Source organism: Herpailurus yagouaroundi, unplaced genomic scaffold (assembly GCF_014898765.1).
Source record: "Herpailurus yagouaroundi ecotype Mexico unplaced genomic scaffold, PumYag 181, whole genome shotgun sequence".
NCBI lineage: Eukaryota > Metazoa > Chordata > Mammalia > Carnivora > Felidae > Herpailurus > Herpailurus yagouaroundi.
Window position 1 is genome coordinate 22,540,131 of NW_024412412.1, and position 20,971 is coordinate 22,561,101.

The 20,971-nt window shown below is 36.2% G+C and overlaps 1 protein-coding gene across 6 annotated transcripts in view; it reads right to left on the minus strand.

Moving 5' to 3' along the window:
• TUSC3 (tumor suppressor candidate 3) overlaps positions 1-20,971 on the minus strand; it is a 295,584-nt gene that overhangs the window by 42,480 nt on the left and 232,133 nt on the right. For all 6 annotated transcript variants that reach the window (XM_040490097.1, XM_040490093.1, XM_040490094.1 and 3 more), the window contains one exon: positions 9,757-9,820. In XM_040490097.1, the coding sequence (XP_040346031.1) occupies positions 9,757-9,820 (64 nt within the window). The remainder of the gene's footprint in view (positions 1-9,756; positions 9,821-20,971) is intronic.

Below are 20,971 nucleotides of genomic sequence, written 5' to 3' on the forward strand. Positions count from 1 at the left end.
CTCTCTCTCTCTCTCCCCTGCTCATATGTGCTCACTCTCTCTCAAAATAAACAAACAAAAAAACTTTCAGGATACAAAGTCTGTTATGTACAAAAAACCAAATTCTACAGGAGTGCCTGGATGGCTCAGTTGGTTAAGTGTCCAACTCTTGATTTTGGCTCAGGTCATGATCTCACAGTTGTGAAATCAAGCCCCACATAGGGCTCTTTGGTGAGTGTGGAGCCTGCTTGGGATTCTCCTCCTCCCTTTCTGGCCCTCCTCCACTTGTGCATACAGCCTCTCAAAATATTAGGCTGTTGGATGGAATATCCTATATATGTCTGTTACGTTCGTTCTAAAGTGTGGTTCAATCCCAACATGTTGATTACCTATTTGGATGATCTATTCATTGCTGACAGTGGGTTACTGAAATTCCCTATTACTGCATTTTGTTCTAGTTCTTTCTTCAGATCTGTATTTACTGAATATATTTTGGCACTCTGATGTTGGGTAACATTCATAACATTCGTTATGTCTTCTTGATGTATCGACCCTTTTATCATTAATATAATGACCTACTTTGTCTCTTGTTAACATTTTGGCTTGAAGTCTATTTTGCCCAATCTAAGTATGGCTAATCCCACTTTCTTTTGGTTTATACTTGCTTAGAATATCCTTCTCGGTCTCTTGATATTGAGCCCTTGTGTGTGTTTACAGTTGAAATGAGCCCCCTACAGGCAGCGTATATTTGGGTCTTGCTTTTAAAAAAAAAAAAAAAAATCATTCAGCTAGTCTGTGTCTTTTTATTGGTTGTTTCAATACAGTTACATTTAATATGGTAAGTGATATACAAGGACTTACTACTGCCATCTTATCTTTTGTCTTGTGGTTGTTCTGTCTCCACTGCTTGTATCTTTGTGAATTTGTGGTTTTCCATGGTGATTTATTCAGTCTCCCTCATACCCCCACCCCCTTTATTTTGTCTTGTGTCTTTAGATTTTTTTACTTGTGGTTACCATGAGGCTTAGATATCTCAAATAAATTGCTATCAGCAGGGAAAAAAAGAAAGACTATATTCATTGACCTATAAAAGTTCTGTTTTACTCCTCACCTTTTATATTTCTAATGTCACAAAATGTGTACACTGTGAATTCATTAACAAGTTACAGTAGCTATAATTATTTAGTGCTCTTTCCTTTAACCTTCATATTATAATTAAGGGGTTAATATACTAATATAGAATTACAGTTTTTAAATTCTACCACCTTTATCAGAGTTTTATAGACTTTCATTTTTTATGCATGTGTCCAAATAGTACTTTTTCATTTCAGCTTGAAAAACAACTTTCAGCATTATTTGTAAGATAGGTCTGGTGGTGTTGAGACCCTTCAACTTTTGTTTGGGAAAGCCTTTATGTATTGTTCATATCTAAAGGGTTACTGTGCCAGATAAAGTATTTTTAGCTGGCAATTTTTACCTTTCAATTTTTGAATATGTCATTCTACTCTCTCCTGGTCTGTAGAGTTTCTGCTGAGAAATCCATTGATATCCTAATAGGAAGTTCCTTTCTAGGTTACTTTCCTTTTTTTTTTTCCCTGATTTTGAACAGTTTCTTGGAAAAGATCTTTTTACACTGAGATAGTAAGACGTTCCCTTAACTTAATAGCCTTACGTCTAGTTTCTTTCCCAAGTTTAGGAAGCTCTGTGCTATTACCACTTTAAAATAAACTCTGCTCCCTCCCCACTCTCTTCTCCTGATATACCAACCATTCTGATATTTGCTTGTCTGACAGAATAACAACTCTTGTAGGGTTTCTTAACTTCTTAAAAATATTAGTTCTCTCGCCTTCCAACTGAGTGATTTCTAAATTCCTATCCCCCAAATTGCTTATTCTTTCTTCTGTCTGATGTGTCCTAATCTTTATGCTTTCTACATACTCATCTTTTTAAGTTCTTGAGCTCCAAAATTTGTTTCATTCTATTTTTATAATTTAAATCTCTTTGGTTTAAAAACAAAAAAATACGACTCCTTCTGTTCATTAATTTTATTCCAGAGTCCATTGAATTGCCTTTCTAAGTTTTCTTGTAGCTAATTAAATGTCTTCATTTCTCATGAGGAAATTTTGAATTCTTTAATCAGTTAGACTACAGTATTACATGCCTTGCGGTTCCACTGCTGGAGAATGATCCTTTGTGTGACACTACATTACCGTGATTTTCCAGTGGCTAATGAAGTGTGCCTTTGCTCTCCCATTTGAAGTGGCACACACCCTTCTTGTTTACTTTGTTATAAAGTTCAACAGGCTGGCATTGAGAAACTTTTCTTGTGTCCCAGAAGGTGGTGTTATAGCACAAGGTTTTGGGTTTTCTTATTGGAGCCCTTGGGAGCAGGCCTATAAAAAAAACTGGGGTTCAAAAAAAGGCTGGTGGCAAAGTGGGGGTAGGGGTGGTCTTAGCACCTGGGGCTTTGTGAGTGGCCTTGGGCCAGTAAGCGGATCCTCTAGTGGGGAAATCCCAGATGTCCATGGGCAGACCTTGTGCTGAAATCCTGGAGCCTATAGCAAAAAACACTTTCCTTCATGGCCCTCTGATGTTCTGGTCTCCCTCTCTCCCTTTCTTCTTCCTCCCCCGAGTCATGGGGGTCCTGTCTCAGAGAGGTGGGTATTGCTGGAGAAATGGGTTCCTCCAACTGCTACCAGGCCATCTGTCCCTCACCACTTTCCTTTCCCACCTCCTCTGCCCAGAGAGGTAGCTGCTGCATGCTCTGCCCCCCCACCCCCTGCAAAGCCCAGCAGGTGGCAGTGTTGCCCTCAGGAAGGGCACCATGGTGTGTTTTCCTTTTTTCTCTGCTCCCAAACTCATCTCTGCTCTGTTTTGATGGCTTGCCAGTTTCTCCCATCAAGCTGGTTGGACCCAAAATACTCAATCTCTGGTCAGTGTACCAGTTTTGCACTCTCCAGATGATCTTTTCCGATGGCTACAAATGGGTCTGGGGCAGGCTCACAGACTCCTTTGGATCTGTGAGGGTCGTCCTGGCATACTGAACAGAGGTACTTTTGTTTGGTTATAGACCTCCAATTAGTTGTAAATCAAAAAACACAAAAGGAACAACTCAGAGTGCCATGATGCCGATGTCAAGTTGCTTTGTTAGGCAGAGGGTTGTCATTTTAATGTGGCAAAATTTTTCATCTTTTCCTGTGAATTTTGGTTGTTGTGTCTGCCTCATGAAATTCCTGCCCTTAAGTTCTTAAAAATGTTCTCTTTCTTGATAGCTTTAAGTCAGTAATGTCACTCTTCTGTTCAGAACAATTTAATAGCTTTCCATGTCACTCTGAATAAAATAAACAGTAGGTTTCAAAATGGCCTCTAGGCCATACATGATTTGTGCCCCGATCCGCTGCCTGTACTTGTCTGCCTTTGTTTGCTCTTATTCTTGTCCCACTCGCTATTTTTCCAAAGACTGGAAACTCTCTGCCTTTGGATCTTCGTACTTCCTATTCCCTTGCTTAATGCTCTTCTCCCATTTAGGCCCATTAAGTCACATGGCTTTGAGTTTCTGCTCAAATGACAAATTATTAGAAAAGCCTCCTCCAACCTCTCTGCTTGCTTTTTTCTGCTTCTGTAACACTGTTTTTGAAAGAAATTTTGCATTCATTTTTTTTAATGACTGTTTTTCTCCTGCCACTACAATGTTAGCCCCCAAAAGGCAGTAAATTTTTGTTCATTATCTCTCTCACCCATTGCCAAACAACTCTAAGACACAGATACCCTCTTCAGTTTACCAATGAGGAAAAAGAACGATGCTGAGCAAGGTCTGGATAACTTACGCAAAGCCAAAAAACTAGTAAGTGACAGCACAAGTCAAAAAAGCAAAAAAGAAATTGGGTAGGATGAGATCACAGGGTTAGATGAAAACAACAAGAGAAAAGGAACAAAACAGCTAGAAATGCAGGGAAAGATAATAAAGTCAGTAGCAACTCTCTTGAGGTAATAAGGTTGTCAGTATTTTTTTCTTTTTTAATTAACACATCCTATAGAGCAGTTTACAAAGTTTTTCTAAAAAGGCCCAGAAAGTATAGGTGACCCTTGAAAAACATAGGTTTGCATTGTTAGGGTCCACTTATATAATTTTTTTTGTTACTATGGTACAGTACTGTAAATGTACTTTCTCTTTATGATTTTCTTAATATTTTCTTTACTCTGGCTTACTTTATTTGTAAGATTAGAGTATGTAATATAACAAAATATGTATTGATTGTTTATGTTATCAGTAAGGCTTCTAATCAACAGAAAGCTATTAATAGTTAAATTTTTGAGGAGTAAAAAGTATTGTGTGGATTTTCAACTGTGTGGGGGGTCGGCACCCCTCACACTCATATTGTTCAAGGTTCAACTGTAGATACTTTGGTCTGTGCAAGCTGTATCACGTTATGGCTACTACTCAACTCTGCTGTTGTAGTGCAAAGTAATCACAGACAATACATAAATGAATAGGTGTGTCTGTGTTCCAATGAAACTTTATTTACAAAAATAGTAGATAGACTGGATTTGACCCTCATTGGTCCTAGTTTGTCAACTGTTGCTACCAAAAATACTGTAAACTGTAATATCGGAGAGGAAGTTTTATTCATACTTGAAAATAAATGCAATAACTTAGTATATACTTGCATATAACCCCAAAGTAGGATTTTAAAGCAAAGGAGGGACTAAATATATGGGTTGTCTTTAACTGTGAGGTAAAATATTCTGTTACAAAGCAGTAGGGTCAGAACGTTTCCTGCAAACTTAAGTTTTCTAGGCTTTACCAAAAAATAAGCTGCGAACCTACTTTACGTTTGATAGTTGTAATGAAGTATGACTTCAACTGAAATGGCTTTACACTAGCCAACTTTCCCTCTCTTTTTTTAACCATACCTTTTTAAGTTGAGGCCTCTGAGTGTTGAGAATTATTTAACTTCCATTCCAATATATCAATTTAAAAAACAGTTTGCGTAAAAAAAGAACCTACATAATACTTACCCTTCGGAAAAAAGTCCCACTTGTAACGTAATTTTTAGGTAGGGTATTAGTTTTTAGAAAGAGGAAAAGGTTTGACGATTATCAGTGAGACGTGATGTGTAGGGCTTCCTTCCTTGAGTAGAAGGCTGAATGACAAATGAAAGCCCCTTCAAATCTGATAGATTCTATGGCTCTATGTCTAACTCTGAAATAACAGCTGATTTTCTGCCATTAAACTGTGGGTGTAGCTATTTTGGCTGTGTCTTACTGAAGAGTCCCAATGTTACAGTAAGAGATGGAACTATATAGTGGATAAACCATGTTTCTGAAACTTTTTCTATTGTTCTGAGATTGCTAATGTCTGCCTACACACACACACACACACACACACACACACACATCTAGTCTACCTCATGTATTACTTTGCACATTTGTATTGAGTAATGTCACAGCAATACATACTTAAACTACTGTGCACACTTGAGTTTCTCTGCTGAATCTGTCAATCACCTTCTTACTGCTTAAGAAATCAAAATATTGACATAATCCCACATAAAACAGAAGCTGTTTGTATAAATTATGTACAGCACCCAGAGGCACTGAGTTATGCTACTGAATGAGTAACAAATACATTTGCACTATCTTATAATCCATTCTCAGTTATACATGACGTTAAGTTTACTGTTGCTCCTTGGAAGAGAATGAGGATTGTCAGTTGAAAGATAAATGAGAACAGATGTTGAAAAAAATGTTAGCAAGTTATAGAAGACTCAGAGAGATCTAAATCTGAAATTATCTTCAATTTTCATCCATCATTAATTTTTTTATGTAGTATGTTTTTCCTTGGAAATGACATTCTAAAACATTTGCTATCACAGATCGAAAACAAATGCAAAGTCAAATAATATTCATAATAAATAGAAAACAAATGTATTTCTCATCGGAAAAGCAAATGTGATCTTCTTTAGAATATATGTATTTTTATGTTAAAATTGTTCTACTGTGCCCTTTGCCTTTGATATTAGCCCTTTTCTTCCAACTGATATTTATCTCATGTCATCATCTTAACACTGTAGAACTTGAAGGATGTGGAGAGCTAAGGGACAGATCAGAGTTGAAATAAAGTAAAAGCCAACTCTAGAAGTCAGGCTTTCTGTAGCCAAAAGCACACATAGACCACAGCCTGGTGGACTCAGGCAAGATTCCCATTTCTTAGCAAGGGCTGGAAAGATTTTCATTATCCATCCCAAGTAACCTTTCATCGATCTTGTCTTCAGCATTTGTGAATATTCTCTCACATTTTATGTTTTTGTGCCTGCTGGACCTTCCACTGGAATATTCTCACTCATTCTCGGTCTGGCAAACTCCTTTTTCTATTGTATCAAAACCAACTGAAAAGTCAGTTCAAGTTCTCTAGGCATTGAGTGGCTCCTTCTTCTTTTGCTGCTTCCAAGAAATGATTAGAACATTTGTCACACTGGATTACAATTAATTTTCTATCAGTCTACCTTCTTGTAAGCAGTGAATATCTTACATTTGCATTAGGTGTTGAAATACAACCGAATAAAAAAATAAATAAAAACGATTTTTTACTGGGAAAAATGTAAGGATTATATATAAATTATTCCTAGTTCCCATATTCTGTATTAAAATGCCAAGGCACCTGGGTGGCTCAGTCGGTTAAGTATCCAACTTCGGCTCAGGTCATGACCTCATGGTCCGTGGGTTCGAGCCCCACCTTGGGTTCTGTGCTCACAGCTCAGAGCCTGGAGCCTGCTTTGGATTCTGTGTCTCCCTCTTTCTCTTGCCCTGCCCCACTCGTATTCTGTCTCTCTCAATCAAAATTAAAATGAAAAAACATTAAAAACAATTTTTTTAATTAAAAAAATGTCAAATATTTCTTACTCCTTTTTTATATAGTTCTCTCTTATGAACTTAGAACTGCTGTTCTTCCCCCGCCCCCAAACAAGGTACTGAAAAAATAAAACACTACTAATAGCGAGAAAAATCTTATTCTTAGTAAATATGAATCTATAACCTATGAAGTCAAATGACTCCATCTGTTCTTAGGGTTTTTTCAACAAATTCTGCATATAGCAATTGCAGCTAGTAATCTGGCTTACTAAATGAGAAGGAGAAAAACCAAAAAACAGGCATATTCTCTCCAGATAAACAAAAAGTGACCATCTGGAATTTACATTTTTTTCATATAAAGGAAAAAAATACATGATAAGTTGGAAAAAATAGCAGTAGACTCTGCCAAGTGAAAATAAAATCAGAAATTATTACTTGGCTACTTCTTGACTTTCACCAACACTTTTCATGAGCCGACCATTTTAAAACAACTTTTCTCTTTCACAGGTATCTGTAAAGCAAACAAAAAATCAGGGGAAATAAAACAAGTAATTTTTGGTAGCATAAAGAGAATAAGTGCTCTTAACTCTTTTATGTATTGCTGTTAAAAATCTCTATGGAAGACTTCATACTGCTTGTGAAAGTTCTTTGCATGCTTGATGTCAATGAGCCATGAAATGAAACCTGGGAGATTCCTGCCACACAGTGATGGTCTCAACACAGCTCTTTGCTACGTACTCCTGATGTGTTGAATAGACTAGCTGCTTTGAAGGAAGTAACACGGCTAAAATGCTACATCAAGGATGGAAACAGGTTAGGAAAAAAAGCCTACAATAAATTAAATAAAAGCTAAAATGTTACCTGCAATAAACAATTTGTTTCCTATCAATGTGCTTTAACACAAATTGTATTTTGCCTCATAAATACATGTATATAATAGAGAAGTAAAGAGTAAGGATGGCCTTCCCTTATTTTCCAACAAACAGATTTGGAAATACTTCATTTTCTCATCCAAGGCCCCTCTGATGTGCGGAAAGTATGAATCTCTTCCCATAATAAAGTCAGAAAAGAGAAGCTGGCACTTAATGATCCAGATCACAGAACTTGAGAATGTGACTTCAAATCTAGATATTTCGGATTCTAGTCTATGAGACAAACTACAGCAAAAAACATGTTCGTAATAGTAGCTTATTAAAAAGCACACGGCTAAATAAATGCAAGCAAGAAATGGGTTCTAGATCTGCACAATTCCACATATCCACACAAGCATGTGGAAAGGGGGAAAGGTAAAAATGTAGAACTGATGGGAAAATAAACACAATAGCCTTTGGGGAGGACCAGATGCTTTTTGTGTGCTATCTCCTTTACTTCACACAGAAATGCCATGTGGTTACTTCAATAATCCTGATTCTATAAATGAGGATTTTGAGAGCTTCTTGAGAATCGGATGTGCCATAAGCACTTCCTACCCCTTTCCTTCACTTTAATCAATATAAGACTCAGTATATACCAATACCTGATACACTGTCCAGAACATATTATGCAAATAAAATAGATTGCTTAAATAAACTGAAGGTAGTAAATCTATATTTGCTGGTGAATTAAAACGTGTACTGGTATAATAAGGTAGCAACATACACAAACATTAGTGATATTAGTCATTTCCTTCCAGATTAAAAACAAAAACTTCAAGATGGCATGACTGAGATTTACTTATGAAATCCTATGCCACAGACCATAATAACATATATAAAACTTAACCAACAGATCATTAAAAAGAAAAGTGATTTCTAATCCTAGTTTTCCTCTAATCTAAAGCAAGCCAAGTAAACTTTATGGGTATTAGTTTTCCTACTTTTAAAATGAGGTTTGGGCCTAGATAAGTTCGAAGATTCCTTAGAAGCTTAAATAGCTCTGATTATATAAAATACTGAAAATTTGGTCTAGACTACTGCAGTTGAGTATGAATCTTAGTAACCAGGAAAGTAATCAAATGTATAAACAATACTACAGTCACCCTTTAAGTCCTGATAATGGCTCACTATTTTCAACATTATAAATTTAAGGGGCGCGTGGGTGCTTAAGTGGGTTAAGGGTCTGACTCTTGATTTTGGTTCAGGTCATGGTCTCACGGTTCATGTGATCGAGCCCCTTACCAGGCTCTGCACTGACAGTGTGGAGCCTGCTTGGGATTCTCCCTTGCTGCCCTCCCTAGCTCATGCTCTATCTCTCTCTCAAAATAAATAAACTTAAAAAAAAAAAAAAAACATAAAATTAAGCTTCAAATATTTCACAAGACACACAAACATCAGTGTTCCCCAAGAAACAGTTGTTTACCTAAAGAGTGACTTTATTCCATACTAAGAGTATTCGGAGTTTGTTTTTATTTGGACACTTTTACCTTATCTCTTTCCTATTCTATCTTCCGACCCTTTACCCCCAAACCATAAATTGCACTCTTATCTGATTCATAACATTTAGTCTGGTATGTTCCAAAAAAGACATCCAACCATCTTAAATCTCCCTCCTCTGACTTACCATAATGTTTAAGGGAACCAGTACTAAGATAATGTTTTCAAAGTCTGCTTTTTATATTGTAGGATACTTTTTTTCCCCCCTTAGGATCCTGTAAGGTAAAACCACACAAAACTCCACAAGACTTTAACCAGAGATAACCAATGCAGAGCAAAAGCTATACTCTGTAATTTCAATAGTTAGTAAAAAAAGACAATTATAAATCTGTTAATGACTGAGAATAAAAACAAAATTATGTAATTGGAAATAACCTAGGAACTGGAAAGTAACAAAGTTTAAAATTTAATGTCTTTCAAAAATCTTGATTAATGTCAGGGAAAAAAAAAGTCACTTTGATAGCATGCAACTTTGGTTTTGCCCTTTTCAATCCATCAGTATTTTAAAGGATACTTAATACCAGAATAATGTGTGACTCTGCCACGAACTGAGCCTGGCTGCTTCCATGAATGTAGCTCTATAAAAGAAGACAAAGAAGCAAAAATTACAACCTAGAGACAAGCAGGTCTTTTGTACATTTTTTTTTTGTATTTTGTAGTTTTATACCAGGAAGGGAAATAATGAAAAAATCGAATTAATCTTCTATATATAATTCTTTTGAATAAAATAGTTATCACCCAACATATTCATTTGTTTACAGTTATTACTGTTATATGTAGAAAGCAACTTAATTATCAAAAGTAAATTTAATAGAACTTGTTAAAAGGTTTACCACAAACACATGATTACAATGTAATGGTTATTCTAGAGTTACTGTTAAGCTGTAAGATACAAATCAAAGCAATTAAGTTTATCTTTAAGCAAAAAAAATGACTTACCAAACATTAAATCACTCTTTTCCACATTATCAGAGTTTTAAAATAAGAAAATAGCTTTATATTAGCATTCAGTCCATTAGAACATTCAAACTGGCTTTTTTTCAAAATGAAATTATTAAAATTTTTGCCACACTGAGAAATGTACAGTTTTCTATACCTAGTAAGAATGATTATCAGTTGATATCAGTCAATTACAGAAAATATGAAACAAATCTCCATCTAGGATAAGACACTTAAAACTTAAATACACTTAAAACTTTTAAATACAACAGCTTATTTAATTCTAATAATCCTACAAAAGAGGTATTTTTAGTACAGCCATTTTACAGACAAGGTAACTAAGGCTTAAGAGAAGTGAGAAATGTGCCCAAGTTTTCACATCTACTAGATGTAAACTCTGGGATTTGATGTTAGGTCTCTTTGATTTCAGATCGGGAGCATGAATTCTTGTTGGACATTTGTTAGACATGTTTTGTATGTTATCACATTGTATCTTATTAGCAGCCACATAAAATGATTATTATCCTGTCATCTTCCAAAGGAGAAAACTGAGATTTACAGAAATTAATTTGCTTAAGATCGTACAACTATTAATTGGTGGAATATAGACCTAAACCTGGGTCTAATGACCTCCAAGGTCCATGTCTTTTCTGGTATACAGTAACTGATTAAAAGAAAATCAAGGGAAACATTTTATAAAAGCTTTATCTGGCAGTCACATAATTAACTCTTGACCATTACAATAAATAAAATGAACATTTATATAACTGACTGAAATATCTGAATATAACAATAAAGAATAATATGCTCAAATTTATAGAACAACCTCCAAGTAGTTTGCCTATGTAAGAATAACACATTTAGAGAAGCAAGAACGTAAGATATTTTCTGGATGAGTGGTTTCAAAATATTTGTGTTAAAGAAAGAATCTTCTCTGGTGAAAGTCATCAATACCCTTCCACATTTCAAATCCTATGGTCATAACTCAGTCTTACGTGACTTTATCTGAAGAATCTGCTACATATGATCGCTTTTGTTTTTTGGTGTTTTTTTTTTTTTTTGTAAAATTTTCTTGACCTCTAGGATGCCACTGTTTTTAAAAATTGAAGTATAATTGAGACATATGTTATATTAGTCACTGGTGCACAACACCAATTTGACAATTCTGCACATTACTCAAAGTTCACCAAAGTGTAGTCATCATCTGTCACCATACAACATTATTACAATATTGTTGACTCTACTGCTCATGCTGTACTTTTCATTTCCATGACTTATTTATTTTGTAACTCAGAGTTTGTAACCCTTAATTCTCTTACCTATTTCATCCACCTCTCTCCCCACCTCAATCTGTTTGTTCTCTGGATTTAGGAGTCTGTTTTCGTTTCTGATTCCACATAGGTGAAATCTTGAGGTATATGTCTTCCCTGACATATTACAATTAGCGTAATACTTTATAGGTCCATCCATGTAGTTGCACATGGCAAAATCTCATGATTTTTTATGGTTGAGTACTAATCAACTATTGTGTATATGGGCATGTCTCTGTGTGTATACATACGTACATCACGTCTACTTTGTTTTCTTTTTTCCATCAACAGAAATACATTTTTATTCCAACTGTTTTTATTGTGGTAAAAAACATACAACATAAAATTTACCATCTTAACCTTTTTTTCCCTTCATCATGATGTGTATTCTTAATCACCTTTAGCAATATCACACGTCTTCCCATCCATCTCCCATGTGATAACCATTGGTTTGTTCTCTGTATTTAAGAGTCTTTTGGCTTGTCTCTTTTTTCCTTTGTTTGCTTGTTTTGAGTGAAATCATAGGGTACTTGTATTTTTCCAGCAGGCTTATTTGCCCAGCGTCATACTCTCTAGATCCATCCATGTTGTTGCAAATGGCAAGATTTCATTCATTTTATAGCTGAGTAATATTCCACTGTGTATCTATACCACCTCTTCTTTATAATTTCATCTTTTGATGGGCACTTGGGCTGCTTCCATAATAGGGCTATTGTAAATAATGATGCAATAAACCCAGGGGAGCAAACATCTTTTCAAATTAGTGTTTTTGTATTTTTTTAAGTTGATTTATTTTGAGAGAGAGTATGTGAGCAAGGGAAGGGCAGAGAAAGAGAGAGCGAGAGAGTGAGAGAATCCCAAACAGGCTATACGTGCTCTCAGAGCAGAGCCTGACATGGGGCTCTATCTCCCAACTGTGAGATCATAACCTGAGCCGAAATCAAGAGTCAGACACTTAACTGAGTCACCCAGGTGCCCCTTAGTGTTTTTGTACTGTTCGGGTAAATACTCAGTAGAGGAATTACTGTATCATATGGTAATTCTATTTTTGTATTTTTTGAGAAACATCCATACTGTTTTTCCACAGTGGCTGCACCACTTTGCATTCCCACCAACAGTGTAAGAGGGATTCTTTTTCTCCACATTCTTGCCAACACTTGTTTCCAGTGTTGTTGATTTTAGCCATTCTGACAGGTACAGGTGATAAGTCATTGTACTTTTGATTTGCATTTCAAATAGTGAAGAGTGATACTGAGCACCTTTTCATGTGTCTGGCCGTCTGGATGTCTTCTTTGGAAAAATGTCCGTTCATATCTTCTGCCCATTTTTAAACTGGATTCTCTGTTTATTGGGTGTTGAGTTGTGTAAGTTATTTTATATACTTTGGATACACACCCTTTAATGAATATATCATATGCAAATATCTTCTCCCATTCTGTAGGCTGTGTTTTAGTTTTGTTGTTTCCTTTCCTTACAGAAGTTTTTCATTTTGATTAAGTCCCAATAGTTTATTTTTGCTTTTGTTTCCCTTGCCCCAGGAGACATATCTAGAAGAATGATGCTATGGCTGAAGTCAGAGAAATTACTGCCTCTGCTTTCCTCTAGGATTTTTACGGTACCAGATCTCACATTTAAGTCCTTAATCCTTTTTTTTTTTTGGTCCACAGTACAAAAGTGGTCCACTTTCATTCTTTTGCATGTATCTGTCCAATTTTCCCAACATCATGTCAAAGAGACTGTCTTTTTTCCCACTGGAGATTCTTGCCTCCTTTGTCATAGATTAATTGACCATGAAATTGTGGGTTTATTTCTGGGCTCTCTATTGTGTTCCATTGATCAACATATCTATTTTTGTGCCAGTACCATACTGTTTTCATTGCTACAGGTTTATAGTATATTTTGGAATGTGGGCTTGTGATCCAGCTTTGCTCTTTATCAACTTTGTTTTCGACTATTCAGGGATTTTTGTTAGCATTATTTTTCTATTTCTGTGAAAAGTACTGTTGGTATTTTGATAAGGATTGCATTAAATGTGTACATTGCTTTGGGTAGTACAGACATTGTAATTACATTGATTCTTCCAATCCATGGACATGGTATATTTTTCCATTTGTTTGTGTCCTCTTCAATTTATTTCATTAGTGTTTTATAATTTTTGCAGTACTAGTCTTTTGCCTCCTTAGTTAAGTTTATTCCCAGGTATTTTATTCTTTTTTTTTTAAGTTTATTTATTTTTCAGAGAGAGAGAGAGAAAGAGAGAGAGAGAATGAACGGGGGAGGGTCAGAGAGAGGGAGACACAGAATCCGAAGCAGGCTCCAGGCTCTGAGCCCTCAGCACAGAGCCCGACATGGGGCTCGAACTCACAGATTGCGAGATCATGACCTGAGCCGAAGTCGGACGCTCAACCGACTGAGCCACCCAGGTGCCCCAGTATTTTATTCTTTTTTGGTGCAACTGTAAAGGGGATTGCTTCCTAATTTCTCTTCTTACTAGTTTGTTACTAGTGTATAGAAAATCAGCAGAGTTCTGCTGATACTGATTTTGTATCTTGCAACTGTACTGATTTCACTTACCAGTACCAGTAGTTTTGTTTTTTGTTTTTTGGGGTTTTTTTTGGCAAAGTCTTTATGATATTTTATACATACTATCATGTTATTTGCAAATAGTGACAGTTTTCTTTTTCCTTACCAATTTGGTTGCCTTTTATTTATTTTTCTTGTCTGACTACTGTGGCTAGGATTCCCACTACTACGTTGAATAAAAGTGCTGACTTGTACATCTCTCTCTTGTTCCTGTATTTAGAGGAAAAGCTTTCAGTTTTTCACCAGGTATGATGTCAGCTGTGGTTTTTCCATATATGGCACTTACTGACGTATGTTCCCTCTAAACCCACTTGGTTGAGAGTTTTTATCATGAACAGATGTTTACTTTGTCAAATGCTTTCTTCCATCAATTGAGATGATTATGTACTTCTCATTCTTCCTATTGGAAATCTGGTGTTTCACACTGATTGATTTTTGAACACTGAGCTGCACCTTGCATCCTGGGATAAATCCCACTTGATTGTGGTAAATGATCCTTTTAATGTATGGTTGAATTTAGTTTGCTAATATCTTGTTGAAAATTTTTGCATCTAGGATGCCACTTTTGATTTTTCTAGTTCACTGGCTCCACTTCCTCATGCTCCTTGGTTCTTCCATCTCATTATCTGAACTAAACTTGGGAGAATCTCAGAGCTCCATAGACTGTGGTCTGTTCTCTATACTCAACCTTCCCTAGTGTTCTTATTCAACCCAATGCCTTAATAATTACCATTTTTATACTGATGATGCCCACATTTATATCTCCAGCTCAGTACGTCAGACTTTTACATTGCTCTTGTACATAGCCATCTTCACTTGGTAGTCTGATAGTTTTCACTAATATATTCCACTTGGAAGCCCAAAACTTAAAATGGTCCAAACAAAAATTGACGTGCTTCCCTATCTATCCCAGAATCAGCAACATGATTTTCCCAGTTGTTTCGGCCAAAACTTGGAATCATTTTAGTTCATTCTTTTCTCCTCCCTCTCTTCCTCTATCTTCAATCATACAGAAAATACCATTGACTTTACTTTCAAAATCCATTCTAAATTCAACCACTTGTAACTACTTCCATGAAGCATTGGCAAAAGCGCCCAAAGATTAAGTCCCGGACTTATTGTCTGGTCTAAGCAGTCACCATCTCTCATCTAGATTATTGCAACAGTTTCTTTCTTCTCCCTGCCTCTACCCTATAATCTATTTGCCAGCCAGATTAATCCTGCTAAAACTAACAAGAATCTATATCATTATCCTATTCAGAACCGTTCAATTCTTTCTTAAATGTGTGAGAAAAATATATCATGTAATCTATTTTCCACTTCTAATCACAATGCCAAAGAATCTACATACTTCTACCTAATTAAAAAATACAGCTAGATTTAGAAATCTACTGTTGGTCCTTAGAGACTTACTTCACTATATCAGACCTATAATACTTGCAGGCTTACTTCTTGTATACATGAGGCAGGACAGAGTAAAGGCTTAGGGATAGTCTTGAATCTGCTACTTGCTAGCTATGTTATCCTGAAAAACTTACTGAACTTCACATCTTTAATAGGAATAGGAAGACATTTCCCAAAATATAGGCCTAAAAATTAAATAAGATAATGTCAAGGTAAGTAACCTGCATAGCATCTGGCTTTCTTCACAGTACATAATCAAATATAATCAAGGACAAATCATTTTAAGGTCTTTATTCCAAAGTAATTGAATCTTTTAAACATTAGACAAACATGCCTAAATACCATTCAGAAATCATTTTATTTTTATAGGAAAATTCAGTATGTTGAACTGATCATTTAAAAAGATGATATTCAGGAACCTGTACTAACATATGACTTTTATCCATCTCTTTAGTCATTAAAATCACTTCAAACCCAGATACTACAAAAGACTTCAGGATTCAATAAAGGAGAATTCATTTGAGAAATTTTTACTGAGCAATTATTACATACCAGGTATCAACGCAGGCAATGAAGACCCAGCATAATAAAACAGAAAACCAAAAGCCCAAAAAACTATATTTTCATGACTTACACATTTAATTGTGAGAACACAGTTTGTCTACCAAAGTAAAACAGAGATTATTAGCACACACTAAAAGCCATAAAAGCAAACACAAAAATAAAAGCACAAATCAACATTCCAAAGGTCTTATGCACTGACCTTAGAAATAGTTATCTTTCATGGGGTGCCTGGGTGACTCCGTTGGTTGAGCCTCAGACCCTTGACTTCAGCTCAAGTAGTGATCTCACGGGTGTGGGAATGAGCAACACCCCCTTCCCCACACTGGGCAAGGAGCCTGTTTGGAATTCTCTTTCCCTCACCCACTTCTTCTCACCCTTCCTCCCTCCAAGAAAATAGTTATGTTTCATTTATGGCGCCACCCAAAGTAATGACTTAATCCAATTAAAAATGAGCTAAGGTGCATGATTTTTAAACTGGTCTTAAAATATTGTATTTAATGCACATACTTTCAAGATCCTCTCAAAGAAGAAACATCAAGTAATGTTTCTTTGCAGCTTTAGCATGGTATTAATTTACATCACTTCCTTTTCTGATTTTTTACTAATTCTTTTTTTTTTTTTCAACATTTATTTATTTTTGGGACAGAGAGAGACAGAGCATGAACGGGGGAGGGGCAGAGAGAGAGGGAGACACAGAATCAGAAACAGGCTCCAGGCTCCGAGCCATCAGCCCAGAGCCCGACGCGGGGCTCGAACTCACGGACCGCGAGATCGTGACCTGGCTGAAGTCGGACGCTCAACCGACTGCGCCACCCAGGCGCCCCAATTTTTTTTACTAATTCTGACAGGGGAAATATTAGTAACTAATGGTAATTTCATCCTGAATATATATTAAACATATTTATAAGCACAATGCATTTACAGAATGCTACTCAAGAAGAAAATCAGCATGGTCTCAGATAATGGATACATATCTACAGAGATCTACTCTACTCTGTAGAGTTTTTCTACAGAGATCAAATGTTTTAGCAAACCATGAATATAAATATTCTTCACTTGTCCAGTCCATTGAACACTTTATATAAACCAAAATTAAAGACTGGTTCATAAAAATTACTGTATCAGGAAGTTCATTACCTTGATATCACTTACTTAAAGGCCACTTTATTCAGAAGAAAAATTAGATGATTTGAATTTTGCATAGCGTAATATAAATAAATAATATATATGAATAGGACTCATCTTAATTCCAAGCAACATACTTGAAAATAAAAATTAAGGGGTGCCTGAGTGGCTCAGTAGGTTAAGCGACTGACTTCGGCTCAGGTCATGATCTCATGGTTGGTGAGTTCGAGCCCTGCATCGGGCTCTGTGCTGACAGCTCCGAGCCTGGAGCCTGCTTCAGATTCTGTGTCTCCCCCTCTCTCTACCCCTCCCCTGCTCACGCTCTGTGTCTCTCTGTCAATAATAAAAACGTTAAAAAAATTAAAAAAAAAAAAGAAAAATTAGTATGTTTTAATACAATGGTTCTAATACCTCTTATCTAACCGTTTCAGAAAAGAAAACGGAAATTAAGCTAAATATAGTATAGGTCAGTAGATTAAAGGAATCTCATTTCACTTAACTTTTTCCACAATTCTTGGGAAAATGACATCAGTCATTCTGCTCTTTCAATATCTCAAAACTGTGTTGGTTTTGAATAATCATTACAGGGTCCTGTTATACACTGAAATATTTTGGCAGCAATTGGCTAGTATGGACCAACAGTTTGTTGCCGGGGAAGGAAGCCAGTGTGATGAAAAGTACACTGAACTTAGAGTCAAGGGTCTAGGTTTCTAGTGCTGATGAACTGAATAGATATTTACAAGCTAGTTGTTAATCTTGGTCAATTCAATCATTTGGGTCTCAGTTTCCTAATCTATAAAACAAAGACACTGAAAGACACATTTCAATCAAAATGCCTGAGTGGAATCCCTATCCTGGATCTGCCACAGGTGTGACCTTGAACAAAATTACTCTAAGCCTCAAACTGTTCAACTGGAAACAACTATTTGAGTTGAAAAAACAAAATGTGAGAGGTGAATTAGGTAATACACGTGAAATAGTATCAGGCCTGAAACCCAGTAAGCACTCAATAAATATTATCTATCATCATTATTACCATTAATTATTTCAAAATTTCAAAATTCCACTCTCAGTTATGACTCACAAATGAACACAGTGGCCATTGAGTTATGCCTATCGGTAGTCAATTAGCAGATTATGTCTGGGTTAAGTTCTGTCAGTGACTAATTACTTTTTTTAAACTTCCAAGCTGATATTAAAATTATTTGCCTTGGAGCAAAAGCAAGCTCTAAACAACCAACCTGTTTGATGAACCTGAGCAAAGACTGTTTCAGTTAAATGGGCTTTGGAGCAAAACCAAATATTAACATAAGCAGAAAACAAAAAGTTCTTCACTAACATATCTAAGCCAGGAAATAACTCTTTCAAATACAATAATACATAGGAATCAAATTAGTTGTTATTTCTCCCTTATTCATGGATTTTCTATCTGCTTTGGCCTGTAAGTTCCTTGTTGGGGAAAAAAACCGAAAGTGTACTTAAACCAATCCTAGAGAGATATAAGTGGTTTTAAACTCTGATCATTTTTAAAAATGTAATTTATTGTAAAAGAATCACTAAGACACCAAGAAAATGGCAAATGCATGAAGTGAAGATTTGATATTGTTGAGTGTTACCCAAATGGCAAGGTGTCTCAGTTCAAGGTCAAATCCCAAAAGTGCTTTTGGTCTTTTCACTTTAAAATACATGATTGCGGGGCGCCTGGGTGGCGCAGTCGGTTAAGCGTCCGACTTCAGCCAGGTCACGATCTCGCGGTCCGTGAGTTCGAGCCCCGCGTCGGGCTCTGGGCTGATGGCTCAGAGCCTGGAGCCTGTTTCCTATTCTGTGTCTCCCTCTCTCTCTGCCCCTCCCCCGTTCATGCTCTGTCTCTCTCTGTCCCAAAAATAAATAAACGTTGAAAAAAAAAAATTAAAAAAAAAAAATAAATAAAATAAAATACATGATTGCAGGGGCACCTGGGTGGCTCAGGCAGTTAAGGGTCTGACTTCAGCCTAGGTCATGATCTTGCCACTTGAGCTCGAGCCCCACATCGAGCTCTGTGCTGACAGCTCAGAGCCTGGAGCCTGCTTTGGATTCCGTGTCTCCCCGGTCTCTCTCTCTCTGTTTCTCTCTCAAAAAAAAACATTAAAAAAAAATTAAAATACGTGATTGCATCATGAACCCAGAACTTGTCAACTTCTAGAAGAAACAGTGCAGGGATTTTTTTCTGCCCAGTATTTTCAAGCAGTTTGACTCAAATGGCGTGTAAATTTCCTTTCCGTCCACTTTTTTCCCCACTTCTTGCACATATTGTGAAAAATTACCTTTGTGAATCCTTATAGCCTTTTTTAGTCCCTTATGTAGTACTTCCTAGTACCAGGACAACAGACACTTAAAATTTAAGAAAATCTTTTAAGTAATAGACTCTCGATTGCCTAGTATATGATTCTTACTCTTTGCAAAAGAAGAATTGTGTTAGAAAAAAAAAAAAAAAAGGAAGCCCAATTTATTATCAACATAACAAAATAGGATGAAAAAATTGCATTTTCTTTGACAGCACTTCCAAGAAGTCAAAAGAACTGCCTCACTAATTTAAAATTTTTGTCTATGAAATTAATCTTGGCTATTTAAGAGTTTGCAGTAGAAGAAACAATGCTTTCCTGATCAAATCCTATGTAGAATGAGGGGCCCATTTTTTTGTGTATGACAGAATCAACCATTTTTTTAGTATGTCGTTCTAAGTAAATGAGATGGTATTTCCAAATGTGTATGTTAGCTGGACTGCAGTAATGATATCCTCATCCTGAGTCTCCTTTGTGTGCTAAGGTACACAGAATATGATAATGGAATGATCTTTGGTATTTCTTTTTCAGTTTCTTTACGGGAATATTAATTCCCAGGAAAGGAATCTTTTGAACCATTAATTTTAACACTAAATAAGATACTGTACCTTAACAAAAATACTTAAAGGCGTCCTATGATCTTCCCTGCATGATATACTATAATCCTGCTTGAGATGGAAGCAATTAATTGAGTCTCTAGTAAAAACAAAGCGTGAGATAAGGAAGGCAGGTAGGAAGGCAGACAGAGCTCTGTTTAGCTAACGGCAAAAGGAAGTATCCTGGGTCACCACTGTTACCGTACAAAACAAACTGAAATCCCAAGGTACTTATCACTCTGACATTGGAATACAAGACTGCCCGATTTTTTGATAGTTACACATTTCTAAACTTTTCCTTAGGGATTGTCTTTTTCGTCATCAGCCTACATCAACTTTTCTAAGGTAGCGCTAGTTTTTGCTAGGCTGCTCCACCAAATGACAGATATGATACAGATCATAGAATAGCTAAGCTGAGTCCTTCTGGATTTGCCTGAAAGAAGAGATATAAATAAGTATTATCTACATCTAGGTGGTAAAGAATGCCACTGTGTTTGATTTCTCCAGAGGCTACACTTACCTCATGCTTGAAATTCCTAAGTACTTCATTAAATATTTGGTCTAAACTAAAAAATAATTACAACAGACATAAAACATGTAACATGTTCTGTTACATGTACTGTTCTGTTACATGTACTGTTCATGTAAACAGTGATGAATCTGTTTGCCTCTCAAAGTATTGAATCTGACAGCTGTTAGCAAGAAGCTACCACTCTCTCATTAACTGGAATTTTAGGGCATCTTTCAGCCCTGTTCCAGTCGAACTTACTGCGTGACCAGTCGTGGAGTGTGAAACCCATACCTGCCCCAGCCATATTGCAAAAAAGAATCTCTTCAATTTTTGTTTATTTGCATATCAAAAAGCCTGACCTCTTTAATGTCGGTCA